Raw genomic sequence first — 27,537 nt, forward strand, 5'->3', positions numbered from 1 at the left:
GGATTTTTCTTGCTTGATAGGGTAGTTTGTGAAGTGGCATGGAAAGATTTTGTAACAAGGACATGATAGGGTGGGTGATAATGGAATATATTAGGAAGAGCCATTTAGGTGATTCGGTACTTAAAGGAACTTGGCTAGAGGAATTATAAAGCAACAACCCAGAAGTATTTGTTAAGAAGCTATTGTGCACTGGCCACTTTGCTAGATGTTAGGGGTATAAGTATAAAGAATGAAACAACACTTATTCAGTGAGCTTACAGTTTTTTGGTTTTTTTTGGTGGGGCAGTGAGGGTTAAGTGACTTGCCCAGGGTCACACGGCTAGTAAGTGTGTCAAGTGTCTGAGGCTGAATCCAGGGCTTTATCCACTGTGCCACCTAGCTGCCCCCAGTGAGCTTACATTTTTAAAGTATGTGTAAACTCCAGATCAATATTTAAACAATGAGAGATGATGGGTGCTTTGAAATAGGATGGTGGCTATGTGAATAGAGAGACTGGGGCAATGGGAAAGATATTTTAGTGTTAGCATTGAAAAGAGTTGGCTACTCATTGCATATGTGGGGTTACTAGGAGTGAGAATTTCTAAGATGACTGTGAGGTTGTAAAGCTGGGCAATTGGAAGGAGCCTTCCTAGGAAGGAAAATGTATGCAATATTTTCGTTCAAGGAAAGAATTAAATAGACAAAATGGTTAAGGCCTCAGTTTGGTTTGTATACAGTTTGGCCTATATTTATATATTATAATTTTAAGTTATTAAAGCTTTAAGCTGCACTGAGACTTTTGGGACACCATATACAAACATGCATGCATACACATATATAAATATGTTTCAGATGACTCAAAGTAGAAGATAAAAATAATTTACTTTTTTTTTTAATTGGAAATCTTCTATAGAAGTCCTAATGCATTGCTGCTGCTTTGTAGTATAAACATGACCTATGTTTGGCAAAGACTTCAGGTGTAGTCCTTGTCACAGAATATATTAGCTGCCCAAGAACCAAACCATTATGGCAAGCATATCATGAATAGATTATATACTAAGCAATGAATTATTTTAAAACGGCCCTTTGTCCAATGTGGCACCTTTCCTGTTATGTGACAGTGTGCAGAATGGTAGAAATTAGGGTAGAGAATGAATGCTAATGTTTTTAGATCTGTAGACATTAACTATTGACTATAAATAACATCCTTACCTCAATCCTTATTCATATACTAGCATATATGGGGCATTTTAATTTCAAAATTATTGCTATAAATGAAAGAAGAAGACATAAAGAAGTTGTAGCAAAATGGATGGATGATGACTCAGATTTTTCTTGGAAGTACAAAGAAAGGAGGTGATTTTCATTGTGAACCAAGAGGCAACAAAAACCATTTTCATGGAACAGTTGGTTTTCTGATTCAGTAGACATTTATTAAATGCCTACTGTGTCTGACATATATAATATGCTATTAGTAAAAGACAAAAACAGGCATAGACTTCAAGGAGTTTATTCTACTGGGGAAGGAGGTAGGAGGACTTTCTGAGGGAAAATGCTTGGTAGGTTTGAGGACCATGTGGCTGTCATATACACAGAAGTCTAGGTGTAAAAATAAGCCAACCACACAAGATAAGGTGGAAATGCTTCAATTCTGTTTGCTGTTCTTTGCTGTCCACCTTCTTGATTTTTTTTAACTGGATTTCCAGCTCACCCAAGGAACTAATAAAAACTGTTAGAATTTTAATTCAGTTAAAGTTAACTTTAGTCTCAGGAAAGAACAAAAGGTCTGGGAATAAAGTCAGGAAGACTAAAGAAAATTCAATATCTTGACCTGAATAGGGTTTTCATCTGAAAGCTTGTTAATTTTCATGTGGTTGTATTTTAAAGTTAAGTAGTTTAGAAAAGAAAAAATGATTTATTGATCAGTTTTTTGTGTGGCTTGCCCCTTCCCCCCCCCCTTCCCCCCCCCCCCCAATCCTAGTTAGTTAATGAGATTATCAGCTATTTGAATTACCTAGTTACTTGTTTTGGATATAGCACATTACTAAAATGTGATTTTTTTTTTTAAAGTAAAGAATATCAAAGAAAAGAAACACTAAAAAATTGCAAATTTATAGGTCGTGGCATATAGTGCTCACTATAGTCATAAGCAGAAAGATCACAAAGATAATGAAAGCATACACACCAGCTGTTGTTGGAAAGGTTGAAAAGTTATGGAAATTCTATGAAGAACTAGAGTAGATCCTCTGAACTGTCAATTTATGCCCTAATTATGGCCAGGTGTACTGGTACACACTTGTAATAATTTCTGCTGCTAGGTAGGCTGAAGCTGGCAGGTCCGAATTGCAGTTGGGCTAAAGCTAATCACAGGTCAGAGCTTGAGTTCTGAATTGAAATGAGGTCAGGCCTAATGAATAGCTGCTGTACTTCCAGGCTAGGCAAGATAGGGACATCTGGTCTTTAAATATAATATATACAAATATACAACTTAATTTTTCAAAATAGAATTGGTCATAAAAGAATAAAATATAGATGAAAAATATGGTTCAGGATACAAAACTAAAGATGTGAAGATCAAGTAGTATCACTTTACAAAATAACAAAGACTGGTGGTGGTAAACTTGGGCATGAGACCCAATTAACTCTGATCATTTTCAGAGTAGTTGAAAATAAACAGAAAACAGATTAAAAAATAGAACAGAAATGTTGTATAGCCAACTATTTTCAGCATTGATGACAATAAAGGCATTGAGGAATATATCTTTAGGATATCTGGAAGGGGATTGATACCTAGTAAATGGAAAAAAATCATTTAGGGGTTTACTACTGATACTTAATTTTCCCATTTTTATAACATTTGTGTGAGAATGAAATATACATGTATGGACTATGGTCTGTTCTTGAAGAAACCAGGAGGAAGAAATAGATAGATCTTTACAAAAAAGTTTTCTATAGCAGGTACACATAGGATGGATAGTGGACCCAAAATTTAACAGAAGGAATTAAAGGCTACAATGTATTTTGGTAAATTACGTGGTTCTTTTAATGGCTCCAAACATCTCCCTGATAGAAAGGCCCATCTTTGAACATCATTTTTTTTGTTGGTGTTATATGGCTTCAAGTGATTCAAACACCAGAATTTCTGAAGAACTAATATTAACATCACTGTAAGAGCAGTGAGGTAGTATATGGCTAGTGTGAGCAGGCTGCATCATGGAAGAAGTGGCATATAGATTTAGAGAAATGTACAAGTGCAAAATGGGTTGGAATAGCAAGAGGGAGAGATGGAGCCTCTATACAGTTCTTCTGCTCCATTGGTATCCATGAAATGATCCAAAGGAAGTCTCTGGCATGTTTGGAGCACATGGACAGGAATTGCACAGGATCTTCAGGTATAGATAAGTTGTTTCCATTGTTAATAGATGTACTCATATCTGTTATATAGTGGATGTGTTGAAGTAGTTTTCCAGTGATGCTGTATCGTTGTCAAACGTGAAATGTCAGTTTTCAAAGAATTAAAATTGTAGTCACCCAAAGGATTATGGAGAGATCACAATAGGGTTAAATATGCTGTAGGATGTTACCAATACTTACGTACCATAAATGATATTAAAGATAATCCAAAAGTAATGATTGAGAAGTTGTGGCTTCCTGCTTCTTAAAAAGCCTTAAAGCAAAACCTTGTCAGGGATGTTATAGTGGAGATTTTTTTTTGTTTGTATGGGGTGGACTATATCTCCACTGAGGTCCCTTTCAACTCTCCAAATTTGTGGTGTGATCAGAGAGGGAAAAATGTTGATCAGTCTTGAACTGAGAGTGATAGATAGACAGCCTATATACTCCATTGTTGCCCAAGAATAAAGACCTTTGTAGTCAAACTGAAATATATTCACAGTTTGACATTAATGTAGTTTTGTAATAGCCAGTCTTGTTATTATAATGGATAAATCAAAGAAAAACATTAAGTGCTTACTGTGCAAAGCACTGGGTCAAGAACTGGGGATACAAATGAAAAAGCAAGATACTCCTTGCCTTGAAGGAGTTAATATTCTAATTGGGAGAGACACCAACACTGAAGTTTCTTCAGTTGCAAGTCAGATGGAAATGTCCTTAGGGTGGAGTGGTGAAGCAGATGGTAAAGCATCTTCTTTAATCTCCTTTCCATTGATAAAAACCATTTCTCTTTCTCATCTTGAACTGTTTGACAAATTCCAATTACTTTGGTGTCTAAAATTTTATTTTCCAGGTCTACAACATCTATCTGACAGTGACATTTGTTGAGTATTTCTTTGTTGTATTCCTGTTGTATGCCAGTTGGTATAGCAGAGTCCTTTTCCTCAAGGGTTGTTCCCTTTGATGGTGATTATGAAGACTGGGTGGAAGAACTACTTATTATCTGGGTGGCACTGTAATTTCCAGGGCTCTTAGATCCTGGCTTCTGGACTTATTTTCATCAGGGTCTGAACAGTCAGATAGGAGAGAGCAGTGTCATAAAGATCTAAGAGTTGCCAGGAGTTGAGGACAACAATGTCAAAGGTTGCAGAGATGTCAAAAAATATAAGGATTGAGAAAAAGCTGTTAGACTTGGCAGATGAGATCATTCCTGACTTGGGAGAGAGGAATTTTGATTGAGTTTTAGAAACTAGATTCAGAGGGTTTAGAATTGAGGAAATGGAGGCATTTTGTGTGGATCACCTTTTCTAGGAGAGTAGAAAAGAAAAGGAGGAAAGATAAAGAATGATACCTAGTTTGTGTAATAGGCTCAAATGCAGGTCTTTATAAGGATGGGGGTGTTTATAGCTAGTGGGAAGGAGCCAAGAGATAGGGAGAGATTGAAGATTATAGAAAGAGATGAGGCATTCTGATTTAGGAGAAGTAGAATTAGGTCAAGGATATGTCCACAGGGATGGTGTGCTTATTGTTTTCTTTGCTTACCTCACTTTGCAACAGTTCATATAAATAATTTCATGCTTCTCTATGTCACAATTGCCATTTCTTACAGTCTACTAATATCCATTATATTCATATACCACAGTTTGCTTAACCAATCACCATATGATGGACTTTTTTTTGTTTTAAATTTTTTGCCCTCACTGAAACTGTTGCTCTAAATATTTTGGTGTTTGGTGTAAATGCTTTCTTTTAATTAATGATAGCAGTTAATATATTTAAAATAAAATGTACTTTACTTAGGCAGTTTGCCTATACAAATGAATATGAATTCTAGTTAATTGAAATGAATGAATTTTTAATTCATTTACAAGCAAAAAGACAATTCTTGCCCCCATATAGCTTATGGTCTAATGAAGGAAGAAAACATAAAAGGGATCTAAAGTGGGGAGATACTTGCACAGTGGGGGTGGGCTCAAAGTCTGGAGAAAAAAAGGATGAAAATGGAGGTTTCTGGAGGAAGTCACCAGTGAGAGAAAACTGGCTGCAGGCGTGGAAGGAGAAGGAGACAAGCATGAAACACAGCATTCTGATAGTGAATTTTTTTCTCCTTTTAAGACAATTTGATAATTTTTAGTATATCCCATTTTAAGGGCCTAGGTATAACTTCCATTGTTTACAGAAGCAGAGTAGTTATAAAGTTACTCAGTTGAAGATATCTTGGTCTTTCCTTTCGGTGGTTGAACTTTTTCAAAAGTTTTGTTAAATTTGCTTCTTTTCATTGTCTTTCAGGAGCTAAACTAGATTTAAAAATCTCAAATAAGTTTTCTGGATCCAAATATTTAAACTCTCTTAATCTTTGGGTCAATTAACTTTGTTAAAAGCTTCAAGTGTAGTCTCCTTAATCTACATCTGACACTATTAGTAGCCCCCTTTTAAAAAATATATTTTTTCTTTCTTTTTTCTCTTAATGGTATTTTATTTTTCCCCAATTACATGTAAAGGTAGTTTTCAACATTCATTTTTTTAAGATTTTGAGTTGGAAATTTTTCTTCCTCTGACCCTTTCCTTCCTCCTCCACAAGACAGCAATCTGATACAATCATGTTAAACATTTCCATATTAATCATGTTGTGAAAGAAGAATCAGAACAAAAGGGAAAAAATCACAAGAAAGAAAAAGACAACGGAAAAGTGAAAATAGTATGCCTTGATATGCATTCAGACTCCATAGTTCTTTCTCTGGATAGCTTTTTCCATCATGAGTCTTTTGGAATTGTTTTGGATCATTGTATTGCTGAGAAGAGCTAAGTCTGTCATAGTTGATCATTCCACAGTGTTGTTTTTACTGTGTGCAATGTTCTCCTAGTTCTGCTTACTTCACTCAGCATCAGTTCATACAAGTCTTTCCATGTTTTTCTGAAATCTGCCTGCTCATTGTTTTTTATAGTACAATAATATTCCATCATATTCTTAACCACAGCTTGTTCAGCCATTCTGCAGTTGATGAGCATCCCCTCAATTTCCAATTCTTTGTCACCACAAAAAGAACTGCTATAAATATTTTTGTACATGTAGGTCCTTTTTCTTTTTTCTTGATCTCTTTGGGATACAGACCTAGTAGTGGTATTGTTGGGTCAAAGGGTATGCACAGTTTTATAGCCCTTTGTGCATAGTTCCAAATCACTCTCCAGAATGGCTCATCTTTTTTGGGGGGAGGGGGCAGGGCAATGAGGCTTAAGTGACTTGCCCCGGGTCACACAGCTAGTAAGTGTCAAGTGTCTGAGATCAGATTTGAACTCAGGTCCTCCTGAATCTAGGGCTGGTGCTTTATCCACTGTGCCACCTAGCTGCCCTCTCTTATCTTTTTTTAAAAGTAGGTTTTGGTTGATATATTTTGTCTTTATGTGTTTTAGATTTTCCCCTGCTTTTCTCCCCTCCTTCCCAAGACTTATACCTTATGAAAATTTCAAATTTTTTTTTTTAAAGAAGGGGGAATATCCCCTCAGCAAAACTGATCAGCATGTCTAGGAACATTTTATGTTCCATGTCCATGGACCTGATCCTATGCAAAGCTGGAGGGAGGAGAGGAATGTTTCTTCTCATATCTCTTTATTTGTGGCCAAGCTTCTTCTTGTTTTGGTTTGTATATTTTTGTTTGTTTTGGGTTTTTTTTGTTGTTTTGTTTTTGTTTTTTGTGTGTGAGGCAATTGGGGTTAAGTGACTTGCCCAGGGTCATACAGCTAGTAAGTGTCAAGTGACTGAGGTTGGATTTGAACTCAGATCCTCCTGAATCCAGGGCTATTGCTCTATCCACTGTGCCACCTAGCTGCCTCTGTTTGTTTTTAACAACATTCAGACTTTTTGTGGTGGTTCTTTTTATTTAAATTATTGAAGTCATTTTAAAATATTGATTTCTGGATCTGCTTATTTCATTTTGCTTCAGTTCATATCCATATGTCTCTCTATTCATAATTTTCATAATTTCAGGACAGTAATATTCTATCATATTCATGTATTACTCTTTGCTTAGCCAGTTTTTATGAGAGATCAGTGCTTAGAAGCAGAGGTGTATGGCCCCAAACCTTTGGCCAGGGACCAGTGACTCCTAGGAGCTATTCTCAAAGAAAAAGAAGCCAACTTTGGTAAAGCTGTATGGAACTGTTTAGTTTCATACACTTGAGTTGATGTACATTAGCTTTGTTTCCTATACTTTGCTACTACAAAAAGTCCTGTTGTAAATATTTGGTGTCTTTGGAGCCTTTATTTTTGTTAGTAACTTCCTTGGGATATCTACTTATCAGTAGAATTTCTTTATCAAAGGATATGGAAATTTTAGTCACTTTATTTCAGATTGCTTTCCAATATGTTTGTGTATCAATGCATAGGCCCATCAGTAATGCATTTGTGTTCCCAGCTTTGCATGATCCCTCTGACATGTGACCAGTTCTCATCTTTTGTCATCTTTGCCAGTTTGCTGAATGTGAGGTGAAATTTTAAAATCGTTTTGATGTTCATTTCTCTTATTAGTTACTTACAGTATTCTTCCGTAATACTTTGCATTTTGAGAACTGTTTGTTCATATACATTAAGAACTTTACTATTCAGGAATTCTGCTCCTTTTTTTTCCTTACTCATTTCCTTGTTGTCTTCTACTGTGTGTGTGTAACATGACCTTTATATTGTGAATGTTCTTATCTATATCTTTTGCTCAGAAGGATGCTAGTCTAATATTTCCTACCACCTAATGGATATTCCCATGTGGATATTTCTCTTTCACCCTTCAAACTTTATGTAGTCAGAACTGAGTTGATTTTTCTCTCAAAAGTGGCACCAATATCCTATGAATCTAGGCTTCTGAAACCTTAGTATCATCCAGTTGTTTTCTTTCTTTCTTTTTTTTTTTTCTTTTCTTTTTTTTTTTTTTTAGTGAGGCAATTGGGGTTAAGTGACTTGCCCAGGGTCACACAGCTAGTAAGTGTTAAGTGTCTGAGGCCGGATTTGAACTCAGGTACTCCTGACTCCAGAGCCAGTGCTCTATCCACTGTGCCACCTAGCTGCCCCATCCAGTTGTTTTCTAATGCTATCGTTTCTAGCTCTGTGACAACTCTTGTACCTGCATTTTCATTTGTACTTTTACATAATTTACTCTTTCATTACCACTACTCTAATAAACTACTAATTGATTTTCTTTAATTTGTTCTTTATGTATCCTTTTCTGTCGGAATATCACTACTTGAATAATCTTTTTCCTTTTCCTGACTTGCACCAGACAGGGCAAGTCACTACTACTACCTCAACCACGATTTTCCCTCTTTCCACTTTAGTGGAGATTGCCCAGGATCCTGAATCCAAGAGCATTGGGAATGACAGCGTCCTAAAGTTACTGGATGTTATTTGAGCCCGCACTCTGTGTAGCCCTCATTTTAGGTAATTGTGAAGAAGGGGTCCATCTTCCCCATTGCCACCAGCAACAGCTAATGGAACAGTATGCCAATAGTCAGCAAAGTATACAAGCCCTGGGAGTAAGTAACAGCAGTCCCTAGACCAGGGCTTCTTAAAACTTCTTCTACTCGCTACCCCTTTTCACTCAAAAAATTTTTATGAGACTCTGGGTATATAGATATATAAAATAGGCATACATAACCTTTTACTATCGCCAAATTTGCCACAACCCTCACGTTCAGTTATGCGACCCCATATGGGGTTGGGACCCACAGTTTAAGAAGTTTATTCTAGACTACCAGTCCTTTTTTCTGTCCAGTCCTTATATTTATCATTCGCGAATTCACTAATATGGAGAAGAGGCTAGCTATTTTCACCAAATGTCATTCACAGGACCGGCAGGCCAGTCTAGCTGAGGCAACAAAACACTTTGAAAACAAGTCAAACCACTGCTACCATATGTTCCCACATACCCTGACAGAGACAGACCAGGATTCTGAGCCCACAAGCCTTTCGAAAAGTAGTGCTTCTAGCCCAGTGCCCATAGCCCTCATTCTGGAAAGCAGCCCCTTTGTAGATACAACTTTGTAATTGCTCTTGCAGCTGCTATAGCCACCTATATTGAAAACTCAGAAAAGAAAGTTACTGTCACCAAAGTCCTTGGCATGATCAACATTGGAAACTGATATAGTTTTATTAGAGGTAATAATATTAAATAAGAGATATTACCATCTTCTTTGTTGCCATACCCAAGGATCATGGAATCTTTCTATATGACTTGCTGCTTCAATATTCCATTTGTTTTTCTCAATGTCCCCCCACCCCCACTCCCACCCCCATTAGAATGAAACTCCTTGAGAGCTGAGACTATCTTTTCTGTTTGTATCTCTAGTGCTTAGCACAGTGCTTTGCATATAGGAAGGGCTTATTCTTCTCCCCACCCCCACCCCCATTCTTTCAGCCAATTTTCATTTCATTCCTTCATTCAGTGGATGAACTACTTATTCTAATCTTTCCCATTTTATTTTCTTTCTTTTTTTTTGTTCCCTCCATTTGGGAAAAATTAATTTACTTTCATACTTTATTTATTTATTTATTTATTTTTGATGACTTGCCCAGGGTCACACAGCTAGTAAGCGTCAAATGTCTGAGGCTGAATTTGAACTCAGGTCCTCCTGAATCCAGGGCTGGTGCTCTATCCATAGCGCCACCTAGTTGCTCCCATTTACTTTCATAAGCTACTGCTTTCCTTTCACCTTATTCCTGTTGAAATCCTTCCTTTTCAAGGTTTGACTTGCATATTCCCCTACCCAACACCTTCCTCCCTCTTAGTTTCAAGTGATCTCTCTCTCAAATTTCTAAAATGTACTTAAAAAAAACCCCAAACTTCTTTTCTCTTGTCATATTTTGACTCATGGTTATTTGTGTGACTATCTTCTGTAAAATTTTCAGTTCTTGGAAGGTATGGTTTAGATCTTAATTGTCTTATATCTCCAGCACCTAGCATAGTACCTCACACATAGTAAGACTATTAATAAATGATGACTGAATTGTTTTCTTTTGTGTTCCTTGGAGGAATAAATTGTGAATCTCTTACATTCTTATATTTCTTGCATTCTTTGTTGAAATACTCTAGCAAAAATTGGCTTACAAAAACCTGTGCTTTTTTCTTAAAGTCTGTGATATTAGTATAGATCTCGGATTAATAGAAAAAAAGTTGCTTTGTCACTGATTTGTCATGAGCTAATTTTCTTTGAAGGACAAAACATTTTTGTATCATTAAGGCCTGGTGCTGTGCCCAGTTACTTAGCACTTGTTGATCATGATAATTGATTATGATTTACTATTAATTTTTTTGTTTAAAATAAAAAACTTTATAAAATAAGCAGATAATATGATATAATGTGAAGACTGGATTCCTAGGAATCAGAAGACCTGGGTTCTATCTTAGGCTCGGACATTAACTTGCTGTGTCACCTTGGACGTCTGTTACCTTTAGGTAATCTTTTAGGTCTTTATCAGTTAAAAAATTCTGTGTATCAGTTGTTTTTTCCCCAAATAGTCTTCCATGCTATGACTGTTCTATTGTTTAGTTAACTTAAACAGATTGGGTAACATTCTCATATTTAAATTTAAGGATTTAAAAGAGCAGAGACATAATAGCCTATCCTGATGGAATAGATTCATCAGAACATAGTACCTGGACTCTTGCTGCTAGTGTATATTCACTGGTACTCAAGACAAAAATTCTTTTTTGGGGGGGAGGCTGGGCAGTGAGGGTTAAGTGACTTGCCCAATGTCATACAGCTAGTAAGTGTCAAGTATCCAAGGCTGGATTTGAACTCAGATCCTCCTTGACTCCAGGGCCGGTGCTCTATCCACTGCTCCACTTAGCTATCCCCTTCAAGACAAAAATTCTAACAATAGCCTCTCTATCCTCTCCCTCTCCCCTCAAAAAAGCTAAATCAAGACTCATATTGAATATATGTTGTTGAATTAGAGCTGGTGTGATTTTGGGGGGTGGGAGATGGTAGGGTAACCAAATCAAGTCATTACCATGTGTTGAATATTGGACTAAATGTTCACGATTAAGGGAATATTTGTAAGTGGTATTCTCCTTTTGAAAAACCGCAGAGTGGAATCAAATTGTTTTAATAATTTAGCAAGCAAATATTAATTTTTTAGAGGCAGCTAGGTAGTATGGTGGATAGAACACTAAGCCTGAAGTCAGGAAGACTTGAGTTTAAATATCGCCTCAGATTCTTATGAGTTTTCTGACCCTGAACAAGTCATTTAACCTCTGTCTGCTTCAGTTTCCTCATCTGTAAAATGATGATAATAGTATCTGACTCTCAAGGTTGTTAGTATAAGACGATATGTTTATAAATCATTTTGTAAATCTTAAAGCGCTATATAAATTTTCTTCTTTCCTCCTCATTTTGCCTCCTTTTCCTCCTCCTTTTTTTTCCTCTCTCATCTTACTATTTCCTCTTCTCCCCCTCCCCACCCTTTTCTAGGCACTGTACTACTTGATGAAAGAGGGATACAGAAACAAAATTAAGTTTCTTCCCTCAAGGAACTTGATTCAACTTGAGTCATCTCCTTCGGTTATGAAGTTATAATCTCATATTAATGCTGAAGCAAGAGTTAGGATATCTGGGTTCCAGTTTAATATCTGTCAGCTGTCTGACTTTGGACAAATTATTTAATCACTTGGAGTTTCAATTCTTCATCCATGAAATAAGGGTGTTTGTCCAGATAATCTCTAAATTCCTTTCTAGTTCTAAAATACCTTTCCTTTTTTTCTGATACTTTGTGTAATTAATGAGAATTCTACATTCATTATTTTTATTTTTTTCATTAAAAAAAAGCTTTATTTTGTTTTTACATTGTAAACATTTATAGATTATTCCCTCTCTTTGAGAGGTCTCTTGTAAGAAAGTAAAACAGTTAAGCAAAACTAACATAGTGACCTCATCTGAAAGTACTTGCAACATTGCACATATCTGTTGCATCCTCTCTCTATTTTTATATTTTTTTAATCAATAGAAATAAATTATTCTTTCCTGACCCAATTAAAATAAAGAGAAAAGAAAAATAGATTTCTTGCGATAAACATGCATAGATAAGCAAAACAAATTACCTTGCTCTTTGTCTTGTGTGTGTGTTTGATTCTACACGCTAAATCTGTTACCTGTCTTGTTAGCAGATGCATAGAATGTTTCATCACTGGTCCTTTGGACTTGTGGATGGTTATTGCGTTGATCATTATTTTTAAAGATTTTAAAGTTGTTTGTGTTTACAGTGCTGTTATCCTGTCACTGTACAAATTGTTCTTCTGGCTCTGCTCATTTAATTCTTCATCAGTTTATAAAAGTCCTTTTTATAATATTGATATTATAGTATAAATTGTTCTTCTGGTTCTGCGTACTTCACTCTGTATCTGTTCATATAAGTATTTCCTTGTCTCTTTGAGATAATCTATTTTCTCATTTCTCATAAGACAATGGTATTCTATTATATTCGTATACAACTAATTTTCTCTAACAGAGGTCTCATTTGTAAGATAGAAACTGATTCATATTTATATAAAGAAAAGAGCCTCTCCCCAGTGATACAGAATCTAAGAACATCAGGGGAACAAAGCCAGGGTATATGTATCCATATGAAAAAAATGCTCCAAGTTATTAAGTAGAAAAATGTAAATTAAAGGAATTCTCTGATTCTACCTCATTCCTATCATATTGGCAGAGATAATAAAAAGAAAATGATAAATGTTGGAGGAATTGTGGAAAAACAGTTACATTGATAGATACATTGTTAGACTTGTGAATGAGCACAAACCAATCTGGAAAACAATTTGGAATCATACTAAAAAATTTACTAATACCCAGAAGAGATCAAAGAAATAGGAAAAGTTCCTATATGCACAAAAATACTTATGGCAGCTGTTTTTGTGGTGACAGAAAATTAGAAACTGAAGAGATGCCTATCAATTTAAGAATGACTGAATAAGCATAAGAGTATGCTTTTGGTATGTGAATGTGATATACTATTGTACTATAATGTAATACTATCATGCTATAATTTTCTTTTTTATAAAAATTTTTGATGTCTTTTGTTTTTATGTCAAAGTCATTGCTCTATATACCTCTATTCCCACCCTTACCTTTAGCCTTCCATTTATAACAAATAAAAAGTTAAGCAGAACCCATAGACATAGTGACCATGTCTGTTAGCTTTTCTAAAGCTTTATACTCATAGCCAGCATCTCTCCAAGAAAAGAAGGGACATACATACCCATAGCTCTCCTTTGGGGCCAAATTAGTCATGATTACAGTATATGGCTTCGATTTATAGTTCCCATCCTTTGCATTATTGTAGACAATATGTTTCTAGTTATACTTTACTTCTATTCATACAAGTTTTCCAGTATTTCTGACTTCCTTATATTGGTCATTTTGTAATAATATTTCATTGCATTAATTTACTGACATCATTTATGCATTGCCTAATTCATAGAAACTTATTTTGTTTTCAGGTTTTTGCTACCACAAAAAAAATGCTACTATAAATATTTTGTTAGAAAGATTCCATGTCTTTGACTCCATTGTTAGTGTATACCCAGCAATGTGTCACAGGGTACATTATTTTCTACATAACCAAAATATACTGAATATTTATCTTTTAAAAAAAATAATATTTTACCCCCAATTATATGTAAGGATAGTTTTCAACATTCATTTTTGTTTTGTTTTGTTTTGTGGGTCAATGAGGGTTAGGCGACTTACCCAGGGTCACACAGCTAGTAAGTATCAAGTGCCTGAGGCCAGATTTGAACTCAGGTCCTCCTGAATCCAGGGCTGGTGCTTTATCCACTGTGCCACCTAGCTGCCCCATAACATTCATTTTTTTTTTCCTTTTTTGTGTGTGTGAGGCAATTGGGGTTAAGTGACTTTCCCAGGGTCACACAGCTAGTAAGTGTTAAGTGTCTAAGGCCAGATTTGAACTCAGGTCCTCTTGAATCTAGGGCCAGTGCTCTAACCACTGTGCCACCCAGATGCCCCAACATTCTTTTTTTTTTTTGCAGGCAATGGGGGTTAAGTGACTTGCCCAGGGTCACACAGCTAGTAAGTGTCAAGTGTCTGAAGCCAGATTTGAACTCAAGTACTCCTGAATCCAGGGCCGGTGCTTTAACCACTGTGCTATCTAGCTGACCCCCCCAACATTCATTTTTTATAAGATTTCTCATTCCAAATTTTTCTCTCTCTATCCCTCTCCTTCCCCTCTCCCTTAGATGGAAAGCAATCTGATATAGATTATACATGTGCAATCATGTTAAATCATATTTCCACATTTGTCATGTTGTGAAAGGAGAAACAGAACAGAAGGGAAAATCATGGGGGGGGAAAGTGAAAATAGTATGCCTTGATCTGCATTCAGAATCCATAGTTCTTTCTCTGAATATGCATAGCATTTTCTACCCTGAGTCTTTTGGAATTGTTTTGGATCATTATATTGCTGAGATCTGAGTCTATCATAGTTGATAATTGCACAGTGTTGCTGTTACTGTGTATGTTGTTCTCATGGTTCTGCTCATTTTACTCAGGTTTTTCTGAAATTCACCTTTTCATCACTTCTTATAACATACTAGCATTTCATTACATTCAAATACCACAACTTGTTCAGCCATTCTCCAATTGATGGGCATTCCCTCAGTTTTTAATTCTTTGCCACCACAAAAAGAGCTGCTATAAATATTTTTGTGTAGTTCCTTTTCCGTTTTTTGGAATCATCTCTTTAGGATATAGACCTAGTAGTGGTATTGCTGGGTCAAAGGGTATGCACAGTTTGATTACCCTTTTGTCATAGTTCCAACACATTTTATCTTTAAAAGAGTATCTTTTTTTGTTTTGTTTTGTTTGTTTTTTTGGCGGGGCAATGGGGGTTAAGTGACTTGCCCAGGGTCACACAGCTAGTAATTGTCAAGTGTCTGAGGCTGGATTTGAACTCAGGTACTCCTGACTCCAGGGCCGGTGCTTATCCACTGTGCCACCTAGCTGCCCCCTAAAAGAGTATCTTGATATAATTTTTTGATAAGTCAAGATTATCATGACTATTACTGTATTGCATGATAGTGTATTATTTTCTTTTAGGTATTTTATGTAGCACTGTTTACCTTTCACTTAATGGTTCCCTATTATTCTTTCTTGAAGGGTTTTAAAAAATGTTCTTTTTTATAGATTTTCATCTATCTCACTGTCCTATTATAGTGTAGGGGAACCGGATTTATTATGAGAGGATTTGGGTTCAAATCTTGTCTCTGCTACTTACTATCTTTGTGACCTTGGGGAGTCATTTTCCTGGCCCTCAGTTGTGAAATGAGGGTTTTGGACCAGGTGATCTCTAAGGTCCTAACTCCTAAGATCCCATAGAGCATATTGTTCTTTGTAGTGTTACTTTCTAAACTTTTCTTCCAACTCAAATAATATCATTTTCATCAGAATGATTTGTGCTCAGACATTTTTAATTTGTTTTTTTCAACTTGCTCATATGATCCAGAAGGCACAAATAAGAAGTTTATAGATTCTGTTAGTCTAACATCTAATATCCCATTTCCAGAGTTACTGATTCTAATTTATTGTGGGTTGGAACATCATATATCTAGGCTTTTATTAGAATTACAAATTACGTGTAAATGAGTCCTAAGAAATGCCTTTGAGATTTGACTTTAAAAAAAAATTGGGGCAATATTGAGTGCTATGTAGCTTATTTTTTGTGTTTTAGATCATTGAGGTCACTGTAAATTTTGTCTCTGAGTAGGCTCTTAATCTACTTTGAATAGTTTTTCTTTGTAAGAATTTATGTTAAAATCAAATAAGTGGGATAAAGTTACTTGAATTAAGACATTAATTCAAAGTTAATGTCATTATTTTTGTCGTATTCACTTAAACCTCTTCCATATGTTCATCACTGTCTTAACACCAGTGTTTGCTTCTTTCTCATTTCTTTCTTTTTTCTTTTGTTTAATGTATTATTGTGTTTGTGGAACTGGTCAAAGAACCGTTACTGTATTTTATGTTTGTATCTACATTTTATTTTGCATGCGTAACGTGGCTTTGCCTGGATGTTCTTTTTGGTAAGTTCAAATTTACAAAGCATATTGTTTTTTGTAGTGTTATTTGTAAACTTTTTCACGTTTTCTTCGAACTCAAATAATATCATTTTCATCATATTGATTTGTGCTCAGACATTTTTAGTTTGTTTTTTTAACTTGCTCATTTTATAATCTTATTTTCCTAACTTTCTCCAGCTCTGTCTAGCTCTGCTAATAGTTCAGTTCAGGTACTAATCTCCATTTTATTTTATAGCCTTACACTATCAGTTGCAGATCGCTTTTAGCAATTATTATCTTGAGTATTTTGGTTTGTTTTAAAAGCCTGAATTATCTAAGAATACAGTTTCAAAAGCTTCTGCTTGCATATAGCAACCATGTTGGTTTAACCTGTGTAGCCCAAAGAAGATTTCTACCATTGATTTTTAAAACATCTCTGAACTATACAAATAATAACATGTATACTTGTGATTATTTTACAGCAACAGCTTGCTCAGCTGCAGAAGGAAAAATCAGAGATTTTAAAGAATTTGGCATTATATTACTTCACATTTGTAGATGTTATGGAATTTAAGGTATGAAATTTAATATGAACCCTAATTGCTTGAAATTAGCATTCAAATTTAAAGTTGTACATAGTGCTCTAACCATCCTACATAATGAAATTTTAAATGTGAACTGTTTTGAAAGTCTCTCCAAATAGAAACATTAATATGTCTTTATAATAGCTTATAAAGTTTTGAAATTAGTTATTTTTAAATATAATTTATTAACATGAAGGATTTATTTTCAGGATCATGTTTGTGAATTGCTGAATACTATTGATGTTTGCCAAGTCTTCTTTGATATTGTAAGTATCTTAATTTTTGAATAAGATCTTATCAGATCCAGTAGCCTTTTAACTTTAAAACTCCTTATAGTTAAACTGTTAATTGAAATAGGTAAGGAAAAGGTAAGGTTTTAATGTTTTGTTTCTGTTTTATGGCTCTTAAAGATAACACAAATACCTATCATTACAATGTACTTGACATAAAATGGTTTTGTTTTTCTTTAGAATTATGTATCTTGGGCATTAAATAGTCTGTTTTTACTAGAGAATTGATGTTTCCCCAAATATAATTCCTCTCTGCCTCAGACTTATACTAGTAAATTGACTTTTAATTTTATATTCCCAATTCTAAAAATTCTAAATAATCCCTCTAAATAATCAACTCTTGATAAGTTACTACAATACTAAATGCAAGGTGTGGTTGGTAAATTATATGTACTGGAGAAAGTCAAAGTAAAAAGTATAGTTTTTTGTTATGTCAGAATATTGGAAATTACCATTCTATTTGAGATTTGATTGTATTTTTGTAATTGGGCTTCTCAATCCTTCCATCTTGAAAGTTCCTAACTGATTAGCATATTTTATACCACTAGTTTTTGCAAAATATAGTCATATTTTCAATAAAAGATTTAATTAGCATTGGAAGGGGAAAATTTTTTTACTTAAAGACTATTTAAAATAGGTGTTTGAATTCTATTTGCTTTCCATGTATGAGGTTCTGCAGTTGCAAAAAGAAAAAAAATCATAATTTTTTTTCCAGACTGTAAACTTTGATTTAACAAAGAACTATCTTGATTTGATCATAACTTACACAACATTAATGATTTTGCTGTCACGAATTGAAGAAAGAAAAGCAATCATTGGATTGTACAATTATGCTCATGAAATGACCCATGGAGCAAGGTATAACTTAATTCCAAAAAAATTTGAAAATTCTAGTTTGTTGAATTTAAACTCAGTGAAAAAAATGGTTTTTGGATTTTTGTTTTTAAAGTGATCGAGAATATCCACGACTTGGCCAGATGATTGTAGATTATGAAAATCCTTTAAAGAAAATGATGGAAGAATTTGTACCCCATAGCAAGGTATGTATATTGGTTCTTGTAGATAGTTTTAATGTACATTTTGGTAGATTTCTAGACTGTTTTTATTATGTATATCCTAGTATCAAAACATGATGTGAGATATAATAACATTATTGATGCTCACACCATGTGAGACTGTAATCCTTGGGTTGTTCGTACCATCCCCTTTCCTGCTTATGTGCTATTGAATGGAAGTCAGACAATCATATTCACTGTATCCACTACTGCTTGATTTACATCTAGTCTCAACTGGGTACCCATTGCAATGGAGAAATCTGTTTATTTCTTCTTGTCCTCTTGCCTGAAATGTACTTCTTCCTTACCTTCTTCTCATAGAGCCCCTGGTTTCCTTCAGTACTCCTCTCCAGTACTGTTTTCTATATGAAGCCTTTTCCTGATCATCACCTACTACTGGCTTCCCCTAAAAAAATTACTTTGTATTTTGTGTGTGCTCATATGTGTACACAGTTTCCTCCAATAGAATACTCTTGAGGGCATGGACTGTTTCATTTCTGTCTTTAAATCCCCAGGGCTTATCACATGTTTTTAATAAATACTTTCTGATGAATTCACTGCTTGATGAGATATCCTAAAGATGAAATGTCAGCTGGTATAATAGTTACATTTATGTTTTGGAGTGTGTGTGTGTGTGTGTGTGTGTGTGTGTATGTGTGTGTATGTTAGATATCATCTAAGTGAGAGCCAAAAACCTTAATTTCTTAAGGCATAAATTGTCATTTGGGGAAGTAATTTAATGTATAATATCTTGGGGATTGTCTATAAATCTTTAAGATCTTCAGTATTGAAATTCTGTAATACATAGTTTTGTTAGCTTTTATAATATGTTAAAAATTAGGACCATTGTATAGGTTTTGCTAGGTATTCTTTAAAGAATCATGGAATCTGAGTTGGTAGTGACCTTAGCGAACATTTAGCTGAGATTTCTCATTTTATAGGTGAGGAATGGAGATGTTCTAGTTCTCTAGCTTTTTTAGTGTTGAAAATCAATATCAATTTTATTTTTAAAATTAATTTTATTTTTTGTAAATTATGTATTTTTTTCAATTACATGTAGAGTTTTCAGCATTCATTTTTAATAAGATTTTGAGTTCTAAATTTTTCTCCCTCCCTCTCTTAAGATGGAAAGCAATGTGATAAGAGGTTATTTATGTGCAATCAGTTTAAACATATTTCCACATTAGTCATATTGTGAAAGAAGAAACAGAACAAAAGGGAAAAACCACAGGGGAAAAAAGTGAAAATACTATGCCTTGATCTTCATTCAGACTCCATAGTTCTTTTTGTGGATGGTAGATAGCATTTTTCTTCCTGAGTCTTTCGGAATTGTTTTAGAACGTTGTTTTGCTGAGAAGAGCTAAGTTTATTATAGTTGATTATCCCACTATGTTGCTGTTACTGTTTACATTGTTCTCCTGGTTCTGCACACTTCATTCAGCCTTAGTTTATGAAAGTCTTTCAAGGTTTTTTGAAATTCACCTGCTCATCATTTCTTACAGCACAATAGTATTCCATCACATTCATATACCACAACTTGTTTAGTTATTCCTGAATTGATGGACATTCCCTCAATTTTTAATTCTTTGCCACCACAAAAAAAAACTGCTGTAAATATTTTTGTACATGTAGGCCCTTTTCCCTTTTTTATGATCTCTTTTGGATATAGACCTGGTAGTAGTACTGCTGGGTCAAAGGATAGGCACAGTTTGATTGCCCTTTGGGCATAGTTCCAAATTGATTAGGATTATTTTGAATCTATTTTGTTTTCTTGATACTATGCTAATTGATGCAAATAATTCTAGGTGATTCTCCATCCTTAGTTTTTCTCTGGTATCTGAGTTGAAAGGGACCACTCAGTCCAGTAAATCTGAATTATAAGTGAAACCAGAATTTCTTATTCAAAATCTCTCCCAAGTCCAGCAAGATTACCTGTACCCATTGGGTTGTAAGTTTCTTGTCCAGGATTTCATAATCCTTAGCATTGTTTCTTAGATTCCTTCCTGCTACATCAGTTGTGTGGTAAATTACCAGATATAGATTAGTCATCAGGTTTGACAACTTTGAGAGAGTTTCTCTGCCTGGTCTTGGGCCTTGGAAAGATAACATTTCTCTGTTGTTAATGACATGCCAATAACTAGCTGCCTCAGTTCCCTTAAACACCAAAAAGTCACCAAACACTAATAACATGTCTCTACCCCTAGCCCTATCAAAAGACTATATAAATGTTTAAATTTAATATATTACTAGAAATTTAATACAATATAGATAGCTAAATGTGCTTATTACATTTAAATTAATGTCAAATTCATAAAATATGACTTTTTCCATTACTCACTATTAGTTTCCATGTGTTTTCTTTGATTTTTCCTTATATGATCATAGTTACTTTATACTTCATTCTGGTTGTGATTTCTTTCACTTAGCTTTATTTCATAAATATATTTCCAGATTTTTTTTTTGTCGTGTATTTCATTCCATTCTATTAAAACACTACAGTTTATTCAAGCAAATCTCTATTGTTGAAGACATAGTTGGCTTCCAGGATTTTGCAGTGACAAAGTGCTGCTGTGGAATTCCTTGAACAGATAGACTTTTTTGTTTTTGTTTTTGAATAACATTTTGGGGGCATTTCCTGAATAATTAAATCATTGAGTCAGAAGGCATGATTTTTTTTTCAATTCTATATATCCTACCAAATTACTTTTCACAAAGATAGTACTCTGATGTGTTAAGTGAAAAAATTCTCTTGGAGAGTTGGTTAATCTCATTGATCCTGAAACAAAAAGATATCATGTTTTGTGTATGGAAATATCAAGATTTTACAGAATGATATTTAGTCTCACCTCTTGACTGATTATTCCACCCCATTTGGCTAACTATTTGGCTAATTATGTCTCATCTATAAGATGGTTGTAAGGCTCCATTAGTTACTGTGTCTAATCTATATTAATGTATATAAGTGCTACCTTGGGTTGAGGACATCTTCCACCCAGGGTGCTTAATGAATGCATGGTAAAGTTTTACTTACTTTACTTACTTTTTAATTACTTTTTTTGTCATTGTCCAAGAGCAATATCTGATTTTCCTTTTTAAAAATTCACTTAATTTTAAAAACACGAATTTAATTTACTAGTGTTCTCCTGGCCACAAAGCCTAGCATTACAATATTTTAAAATATCTATTTTATCTTTCTTTCCACATGCTTTTTATGTCTGTATATGTTTAAATGTATGTCTATATCTGAGGGCATCTATGGGTTTGGTTGCTTTAAATTATAAAGTGTTTCTAATGTTTTTCTTCCGCATATTTTGAAATATTTAACTGTACATTTATTTTTTTTAATAGTCTCTTTCAGATGCTCTAATTTCACTTCAGATGGTATATCCTCGGAGGAATCTCTCAGCTGACCAATGGAGAAATGCACAGTTACTGAGCCTTATTAGTGCACCCAGTACAATGCTTAATCCTGCACAATCTGACACAGTATGATTCTCTTTATGCCCTTAAATAATATTAGTAGACTGATTAGTTTTATTAAATCATTAGGTAATATGTACAATTACAAATTTTAATGTGTAGAAAATTGTGTTCTTTAAATTTTTTATTTCTATTCCAAGTACCATTTGAATATCATTAAAATTTAGTTCATCATTAATTACTACAATTCTTATTTCTAGAATTAAATCAAGAATTATTACACTTTTATTTAGTAAACTTCATAAATATCAGAATAAAGTGGGAAATTTCTGTTGCTCATTGTTAGGTGATTATTTTATATCTTGAGGTACCACAAACTCCCACATTGCTTTTTAAATCATGAAAATGTCTTTAAAATTTTTTTTAACTTGCTTAGATAGTACATGGGGTTAGTATTTTAGAGAAGACTGGGTAAAATTGGCCTATAAAGATATAATGTATATGTCTTAGTAACCCTTCTGTTTACTTGGAAGTGTTAGATAGAGATACTTAAATTGTGAAACAGAATCTTTCTTTTTGAGTAGTGTTAGATCAAAATGATTTAGAATATTTTAAGTAAAGCAGTGGCAAGAGAGGAAAGAGGAATAAGATTTTATTTGAATTGACTTTCTTGCCACAAATTTAACATTTCCTGTTTTTAAAGATGCCATGTGAATACCTCTCTTTGGATGCCATGGAAAAATGGATAATCTGTAAGTAATCTCTAAAATTTTATTGTTTTGAGGATTTTTTTTTTTTGGCAGGGCAGTGGGGGTTAAGCGACTTACCCACAGTCACAGCTAGTAAGTGTCAAGTGTCTAGGGTCGGATTTGAACTCAGGTCCTCCTGAATCCAGGGCCAGTGCTTTATCCACTGAGCCACTTAGCTGTCCCTGTTTTGAGGATTTTAAATTTACATTGTATCCTTTATAGAGTTGTTCAAGATTTTTAAGCTAAAATCTTATCTTGGGGAGGATAAAAGCACATCATCGTGTGTAAAGTATTTACCCTTTCATGCTAATATTCAAATCATTTGAAATACATGTCAAGTGGCTTGCTGGTAGAGCTATTGGCCTCAGAGCTAAAAACCTTGGGTTCAAGTCCTGCCTCAGACACTTATGGGCCATGTCATTCTGGGCTAATAACTTAACCTTTCACTTAGTCATCTAGCATTTATTAAGTGCTTACTGTGTGCTTTGTACTGTTCTAAACACCAGAGATGCAAAGAAAGGCCAAAAATAGCCCTTGCTTTAAGTCAAGGGACTTACTCTCTAATGGGGAAGACGGTATACAAACATGTACAAACAAGATATGTACATGATAAATTGAGGGAAAGCACTAGATTAAGGGAGACCTGAGACAGGCTGCTTATAGAAGAGGAGACTTTAGCTGAGACTTGAAAGAAACCAGGGAAGTTAACAGGTGGAGATGAGAGAGAATTCTAGGTATGAGAGACAATGAAAATGCCTATATTTGGGAAATGGAGTCTCATGTGTAAGGAAACGCAAAGAGGCCAGTGTTAACTGGGTCATAGCTTATGTAGAAGGGAGTAAAGTGTAAGACTGGAAAGGTAGGAGGGAGCCAGGCTATGGAGGACTTTAAAAGCCAAATAGAATTTTATATTTGATCCTGAAGATAATAGGGAGCAACTAGAGTTGATAGAATGAGGGTGGAAGTGGAGGGACAATGGTCAAACCTATGCTTTAGGACAATCATTTTGATATCCCAGGGAAAATGAATCAAAATGGGAAGGGATTTGAGGCAACAGACTAACCAGTACGTTAGGTGTGAAGTGATGAGATCCTTGTTCCAAGGGGGTTTCAATATCAGAGGAGACAAGGAGCTATATACGACAGATGTTATTAAGGTAAAAACGACAGGAATTAATAACACATTGGATAGGTTTGGGGGTAGGGGGTTGCAGTGGGGGGTGGGGGGAGGAGAAGAGGCAGTTGGAGATAACAGATTTAGAAGTCAAGGCAGAAGTTAGGGCTGGATAAGTAGATCTAAGAGTCATTTGTATGGAGACATGGGAACTAATGAGATTACCAAGTGAAATAGTGTAGAGTGAAAAGAGAAGACAGCCCAGGACAGAGTCCTGTGGGATACCCTTAGGGTGTGATCTGGATGAAGATATATCAAAGGAGCCTGAGGAATAGTTAGGTAGGAGGAGAACAGGGGAAAGCATGATTGACAGTGTCATGTTGCAGAAAGGTCAAGGATGAGGATTGAAAAAAAATAATTACATTTAGTAATTAGGGAGTTATTCGTAACTTGGAAAAGAGTAGTTTTAGTTCTGGTTGAATGATGAGGTTGGAAACCGGTGCCATCTAAACTGGTTGAAAGATACTGTAAGTACAAATGTCACAAAATGTCTGAACCACCTGTATAGATCTGACTACATTCTATCAAGAACTGAAATGCTTTCTCTCTTCCACATAAGCATTGGGAAAATGGACTCAGACTATTTAATATTACAAAGCAAATATAAAGAATTTTGATAGTATCCTAATCTAACAGTATTACTATTACAAAGTAATATATAATTTAAAGCCAAGGAGTTTATGAATTGCTGTTTGTCTATTTTTTCTAAGACCTATATTATAAATAAAGGATCTCGTTGCCCCAACTTTTTATACTTGTATTTGCTTTCTTTTTATTTAAAGTTGGCTTTATTCTGTGCCATGGGATCTTGAATACTGATACTACAGCACTGAACCTTTGGAAGCTAGCTCTTCAAAGTAGTTCTTGCCTCTCTCTCTTTCGGGATGAAGTTTTTCACATTCATAAAGCTGCTGAAGACTTATTCGTAAACATAAGAGGGTATGGTCTGATTTTTCTTATCTCTTTTGTAAGGTCATTGTTATTTTAATGTTTAAATTGCATATATTCCAAAATAGATAGTATAGGAATACTCACTAATTATGTAGCATAGAAAGTATAGGTTGGAATAAAACCAGTCTCTGGCGTGCGCGCGCACACGCGCGCGCGCGCGCGTGTGTATGTGTGTGTGTGTGTGTGTGTGTAAGTAATCTTTACTCTTCTATTTACTGTTATTTGGAATGTTAAATCTTTAGAAGGGCTTTCAAGATTAAAGTAGGCAGTTCGAAAAAATTAGTAAAGGGGTCACTGAAGAAAGCATGTTCCATATTAGGCATTACTCCAAGTGATACTCCAACCTATGGTTTTATGATCTAAATGTCAGCTGTTTAAAAGTTAATTTCAGGGCAGCTAGGTGGCACAGTGGATAAAGCACCGGCCCTGGAGTCAGGAGTACTTGAGTTCAAATCCGGCCGTAGACACTTGACACTTACTAGCTGTGTGACCCTGGGCAAGTCACTTAACCCCAATTGCCTCACCAATTGGGGTTATATTTTTATATTTAGGTTTTCTTTCCTCAGAAAATTCTATATGAAATATCTTGAAGCCAACTAGGGATATATATGGAACTGAGGGGAAATTAAATTTGAAGTCAGGACCCTCCTAATTGGGACTTTCTACATTAAAAAAAATACTGCCATAGTTATATAATTTTAAAATTTTTATGTAAAATAATTAAACCTACAATTATAAATAACTAAGTATTTTGTTCTTTTATGTATTGACAGAATCAGATATAAAGTTAATGTTATTCTGATGAAACAGACTCCATTTGAGAATGTTTTTAAGTACATTAAAAAAAAAAAAGGAATGTGGTTGCCAAAATAAAAAAAAAAAAGTCTGCAGATTCCAGGTTAAGAACTTTTGTTCTAGAAGATTGAGAACCCAGAAATTGCAGTCATCAGTGCCTATGGCACCTGTGTGGGCAGTCATATTTAACATTTTAGTGAAAGCCTGATATCATAGTATATCAATGCAAATGATTTAATGGCTTACAATTATTAATGCCATAAGCTTCTATGACAAAGAATACTGTATTTAATAACATAAAACTAACAGTCTTTCACCTCATTTTTTAATAGAAATGTCAAGCTTTTCTTTTTTATGTAAGAATCTATAGTTAAAGTCATTCCCTTTATTTTAAAAATTTGTTATTGAATTACTTTTAAATATCAATTTGTAAGGTAATTATTGAACAAATATTTTTCTGGTGGAGGCTTAGACAAATTATGTTTTGGAGTACGTTATTTAGAAATTGACTTATTGGGGCAGGTAGTTGGCACAGTAGATAAAGCACCGGCCCTGGATTCAGGAGGACCTAAGTTCAAATTCGGCCTCAGGCACTTGACACTTAGCAGCTGTGTTACCTTGGGCAAGTCATTTAACCCTTGTTGCCCTGCCCAAAAAAAGAAAAAAAGAAATTGACTTATTTTGCTAAGTCTTTTTGGACAGTATGGCAAGAGGTTGCCTATTTTTGTTTTAGTTTATCGTTTCTGTACATTCTAAACTTTACTAACTTCTACCTCTGAAGTGACTACACTTTCTATTAGCATTTATATTTTCTTTGAATTTTATATCAGATGTATTTTTAGAGATTAGTATAGTTAATCTGTTAATGCCATCAGTTTAAAAGCATATGTAATGTAATCAGCTGAGAAAGTTAATCTTAAAGGATGATTTCTAAAGCATTTTGTCCTATTCGTTTTAAATTTTGAACTCTGGTATTTTAAAAACTCCTATTTATGGGGGCAGCTAGGTGGCACAGTGGATAGAGCACCAGCCCTGGAGTCAGGAGGACCTGAGTTCAAATCCGGTCTCAGACACTTGACACTTACTAGCTGTGTTACTCTGGGCAAGTCACTTAATCCTCATTGTCCTGCAAAAACAAACAAACAAACAAACCCCTCCTATTTATAATAATCTGCTATTTGTTAATAAATGATAGTTTCATCAACATGTTTAGATTCTAAGAGTCTGATTCTTGCATTAAATCAAAGGAATAACTGCAATATTTGCTACTGTGGGCAAGAAAAAATAAGTTTTTCAGGATAGAGATTCATCATAGAATTCCATTTCTTTAGTTGAAGCTTATTAATAGCAAATTTAATTACACAGGAATTTGACAGTGGGCAGCATGAGATAGTGTAAGTATTTTTAGATTGAAAAAGTTGTTACAATCCTATGATTTAACAGCTGTAAGAAAATAGTGTTTCTATAGTGAAGTTGATAAGAAATAAGATTTGACTTTTCCTGAAATGACAGTGTGTGAAATTCTTAAAGTAATAGGCATCTATATATGTTAAAAATGGATAGGTGATTTAATGGATAGGTACTAAAACAATTCCTCAGTATATAAACTACTATTTTTAAAGATACAAGTGATAGTTTAATTTGGTTACTAGTGGACAGGTAGCAGTCCAAGATAGATATGCTTTGCATATCAGTAAGCTAAGTGCTTACTATCTGCTAGGTATCATTCTAAGTGCTAGAGAAACAGAGGAAGCACAAACAATTCTTGTAGAACTTAGAATCTAATGGGTAAGATAACATAGAGAAATTGGGACATTCAAGATAAACCCAGAGTACATGGAAAGTAACCATCTAAACTTAATTATTTAGATCACAGCTAAGCCTAATTCCACATTACAGAGGCTGAACTTAGTCTCGTTATTTTTGACTTGGGTTTTATTGTTAGAGTCCCCTTTAACAATCAATATATATTTCAGCTTGCTCAGTCATTCATTCATTCAACAGAATTGTTCAACTCATTCTTTAATTAATTATATTAGAGTTCCCATTATTGAACAGTTTAAAAATTGGTTTTAGGAGCTAATGTGAAAAGG

The 27,537-nt window shown here is 34.5% G+C and overlaps 1 protein-coding gene across 4 annotated transcripts in view; it reads left to right on the top strand.

Annotated features, from left to right (window-relative positions):
* Positions 1-27,537, top strand: part of NCKAP1 (NCK associated protein 1) — a 128,748-nt gene that overhangs the window by 30,501 nt on the left and 70,710 nt on the right. For 2 of the 4 annotated variants that reach the window (XM_043992592.1, XM_043992594.1), the window contains 7 exons: positions 16,910-17,002; positions 17,221-17,277; positions 18,017-18,159; positions 18,251-18,341; positions 21,705-21,842; positions 22,480-22,528; positions 24,481-24,637. In XM_043992592.1, the coding sequence (XP_043848527.1) occupies positions 16,910-17,002; positions 17,221-17,277; positions 18,017-18,159; positions 18,251-18,341; positions 21,705-21,842; positions 22,480-22,528; positions 24,481-24,637 (728 nt within the window). The remainder of the gene's footprint in view (positions 1-16,909; positions 17,003-17,220; positions 17,278-18,016; positions 18,160-18,250; positions 18,342-21,704; positions 21,843-22,479; positions 22,529-24,480; positions 24,638-27,537) is intronic. The other 2 variants (XM_043992593.1, XM_043992595.1) reach the window with 1 other exon arrangement.

The sequence above is a fragment of the Dromiciops gliroides genome, chromosome 3, assembly GCF_019393635.1.
Source record: "Dromiciops gliroides isolate mDroGli1 chromosome 3, mDroGli1.pri, whole genome shotgun sequence".
Lineage (NCBI taxonomy): Eukaryota > Metazoa > Chordata > Mammalia > Microbiotheria > Microbiotheriidae > Dromiciops > Dromiciops gliroides.